Here is a 3,803-nt window from a genome sequence, read left to right as displayed (position 1 = left end):
CTATCCGCCTAAGCAAACATAGAAAGTACAATGCTTGAGATACATGTATGCACCAAGAAAAACAGTCTATGCGAACAATAACTCTGGGAGTAAAAAGAACATAAATAATACAACAATCTCTGAACACCTAGGTAGTAACTAGAATGGTTGCTTGTTGTTCATGAGTGTCAACCATCAGCATGCGTGTACATCAAAAAGAAAACAATAGGATTCATCTTGCCCATATACAACAACCAGCAAACATCTAACATCATTACATTACCGCAAAAGAAAAGTCCCAGAATTACCAAAAGGTTGCATTCTAACAAAATTGACAACAAATTCCATGTACATAAATAGTATGACTAACACTAACCAGTATGTGTTAATGGAGTGACAAAAAATTTCTCACTAGCTAGGAGTTATTGGTATATAGTGTGGTATATAGGGTTCTGACATGTGCAACTCTAACTAAACTGATCATAGAAGTAGAAAGACCTACAAGAACAAGTTCAATTAGAATCCAGGCATGTAAAATTTTAAGCGCCATCGTAACAGATCTACAAAAACAAACCATGATCATCATGCATCAGGATTTATAGTTCTAGCAAAACAACAAAGAGAAAAAAAGATAAATGCTGGGAGTACATCAAAAGTCCCAGAAATTCACATCTCCTAAGGAGCAGAAGCAGGGATAAGAGAGCATGCATGCATGCCTAGATCCTGAATCCTTGCTTCTTCCAACTTCGACCTAGAGCTCACGTCGAAACATGAATGAAGGCAATCATCTGCATGTTGTAAAATTAAATGGTTATGAACTCAGCAGTACATACCAAAACACCACATTAAACTTGTACATCAGTACATACCAAAATACAACATTAACTTGTTCAGGAGTGCATACCAAAATACTACAGTAAACTTGTACAGCAATACTACCGAAATACTCTGCATTAATACAGTGGAACCTGCACAATTTCCACCATATATATGAATGGGTTAGAAAGAAAACTAGAGTGAACTACCCAGCCTCATACATATATACATACATACAGGAGCAAAGTTTGATTACACTAGAAGGTAGCTGGAGTGGTGGTGGACGAAATGAAAATCGACGGCCACGGCTCAGCGAGGAGAGCAGCTCAACATTGAAGTTTCGCAAAACAGGAAATTCATTAATTTGAGAGTGGGTTTTAGTAGCTCAAGCTTAGTTAAGTTAAGCACTTAGTACTAAATAGCAGCAACACTTGAACCGTAACATGTCCAGAAAGGAAACAAAACATGAGACAAGTATTGATAGCAAGTCCACAAAGGACATCCAATGGTTTCAGCCACATCCTAATATTTGACAGTATCAGTAGATGTTGTAATAGAAAATTTTATTACAATATGTCTTCCTCCATGAATATTTTGACAGTATCAGTAGATGTTGTAATTTGGTTGCAGTATTTCATTACTAAACATTAGGTATTCTACTGAGCAAGGTCAAAGCATAAGTATTCTAGAGAAAAGGCACAAATATTTGTTCTTGTCTACTCCCTATGTAAAGAAATATAAGAGTGTTTAGATCACTATTTTAGTAATCTAAACGCTCTTTTATTTCTCTACGGAGGGAGTAATATTCTTCTAGGGAACGCGAGAACTGATCCCGTGCATCTTTTTAGCGTCAGGCTTCTTTCACAACAATTATGAACACTTGTTCATTTTCAAGCATCTACTGGATTAATTCACAAAGGCAGACCACAATCAGACTGAGAACAAACCAAAAACATGTGAGGAGCCAAGCTACAGATATAACAGAGCTGATGGTTCACTTCATTGTCACACGCTAACTGCTGACTATGACATGCAAATATATAGTATCATGTTTGCAGAGGCATTTACTGCTATGCAAGGGAGAAAATCCAACATGTAGAGAAGGGACTCGATCTGGTTGTCCCAGCAGGTTCCATTCCTCACCAGCTCCCATTCCCATTGCTGTACATCATACGTCTAGCTCCCCCTGGTACAGGTTCAGAAATCAGATGGTTCTTTGGTCAGCTACCATGGAGAAATGTAAAAAAAATCAGTAAACATACTAGTGCTCTGCACAGTGTTGCTCCATAGCTCAACTGAACTTCAGAAACAGTAAGACAAAGAAAATACAGTTCGTGACTTGAGAGGCCAGGATTCAGGGTAAAAATGACTCACCCAAGAGACCAGAGTCTCATCGTCCTCGTCAGGCTCGTCGGACAGGATCGGTCTCTTACCGGTGATGATCACCAGAAGCACGAGGCCAAAGGAGAAGACGTCGGACCAGTTATGCAGTGCAATAGTGCATCGTCAGTCAGTCATACAAGTTCACATCAAAATCAATAGAGACATCCAGCGACTTACAGTCCTCGTGCAGGTATGTCAGGCCCTTGGCTCTCGGTCCACCAGCGTCGGCCACCTGCGCTCCTAGTCCACCAGCGTCGGCCCGTCGCCACCGTGGTGCAGCCAATCTCCATCTCGTCGATCGACGCAGGTGACGCTAAAGTTGCCCTCCATCTTGCCGATCTCCCGGTCCTTGCGGTCCTCGACCTCCTGGGGCTCGGGGATGAGGTCAACGTAGCTCGTCTCCGAGGTGTAGCAGAGGATGTGGCTGATGGAGGTGCGCCAGAAGGCGTGTCCCGTGCACCAACGCTAGACTGGGCGACGTAGTAGAAGCCCGTGGCGTAGCCGCGGAGGCAGATGAGGCCGCGCGACGAGGCGCGAATCCAGCTCGATGACGGTGTGGATCCGGAAGACCCGCTGTGGCGGTGGCGGATCTGGCCGCCGCCGGACCTTCTCTGACTCGAGGGAGGAAGGCGTGGTCGTGGGAGGGAGAGAGGAAGGTGCTGGATCGAATCGAGGCACGCCCGCGCCGGCACGCACGCACGCCGGATCGAGACTAGTGGATATGGGGGATGAAGGCGAGGGGAGGGGGATGGCGGAGACGAGGTCGGCGGTGGGTGGGGGCGGCGGTGGTGGGTGAGGATGGCGGTGGTGGGAATCACGGTCGCGACAAGGGAGGGGAAGGCGAGGAGCGAGGCGATGAGGAGCTGCGGGAGCAGGTGGTCGTTGACGAAGGCGAGGAGGAGCGGCGGGAGCAGGTGGTCGTCGACGAAGGCGAGGAGGAGCGGCTTGAGGTCGCGGCGGGGTCGGCCGCCGTAGGCGGCGGCGGCGGTCCAATCGGGTGGAGGGGAGAGGGGGAGAGGGGGAGGAGTGGTGTGCGGGGGAGAGGAGGAGAGGGGGAGGAGTGGTGTGTGGTGGGTGAGTGGTGTGCGGGGGAGAGGGTGGCATTCGGCAACTGACAGGTGGGCCCGCAAGGAATTAGGCCCACATGTCAGCGCCCTCAACGGCATGTGGTGTTCATGAGGGAAGCTGCTTCCGGGTAGGTGTGGGCGGGGGAGAGGGTGAGGGGTGTGGGCCGTTGGATCTGGTAGTATCCGACGGTCTCTAATGCTTGATCCGCGTGACATACCCATAGACCAATCAGAACGAAGTGCACGCTTTGATGACGTTATGATCATCTAAAATGGTCGTAATTGATTAACAATGGGCGCTACCAACGCAGCACCACGGCGCCCGGCGAAGCTCCATTGCAGCGTGAGCTCCAATGCAGGTAAGTTTCATTCTCTTTTTATGACAATGTTTGTTAAGTTTCCAAATGATTAGTAGTGCTATAAATCATTTTCCATTTTCCGAGTGCCCAAAATGAGCTTTTTTGTGAAGGACCTCCCAAATAATTGTTGCAAAATTGGACCAAATCATTTTTCTAAAATACTAGACCATATTTAATGCACAATTGACCAAATGGTTGG

The 3,803-nt window shown here is 47.0% G+C and overlaps 1 protein-coding gene across 1 annotated transcript; it reads right to left on the bottom strand.

Moving 5' to 3' along the window:
• Nucleotides 1-490: 490 nt before the first annotated feature.
• LOC125546848 (uncharacterized) lies at nt 491-3,344 on the bottom strand. The gene is made up of 5 exons (XM_048710963.2): nt 2,356-3,344; nt 2,170-2,223; nt 1,052-1,981; nt 884-947; nt 491-767 (listed from the first exon to the last, which is right to left on the bottom strand). Exons 1-3 carry the CDS (start codon nt 3,342-3,344, stop codon nt 1,972-1,974), a joined length of 1,053 nt encoding a protein of 350 aa, XP_048566920.2. The 3' UTR covers nt 491-767; nt 884-947; nt 1,052-1,971.
• Nucleotides 3,345-3,803: the final 459 nt, after the last annotated feature.

This window comes from Triticum urartu, chromosome 3A (genome assembly GCF_056163025.1).
Source record: "Triticum urartu cultivar PI428250 chromosome 3A, HENAU_Tu73, whole genome shotgun sequence".
NCBI classification, from domain to species: Eukaryota; Viridiplantae; Streptophyta; class Magnoliopsida; order Poales; family Poaceae; genus Triticum; species Triticum urartu.
This window is presented reverse-complemented; position numbering and strand designations above follow the sequence as displayed.

What these genes read in the sequence shown, in the direction of transcription:
- LOC125546848 (XM_048710963.2), bottom strand. Translation starts at nt 3,344, where the DNA reads ATGCCGTTGAGGGCGCTGACATGTGGGCCTAATTCCTTGCGGGCCCAC. An exon ending in GACATACCTGCACGAGGACT is followed by an intron (nt 2,224 to 2,355) that starts GTAAGTCGCTGG and finishes ATCACCGGTAAG; the next exon opens with AGACCGATCCTGTCCGACGA.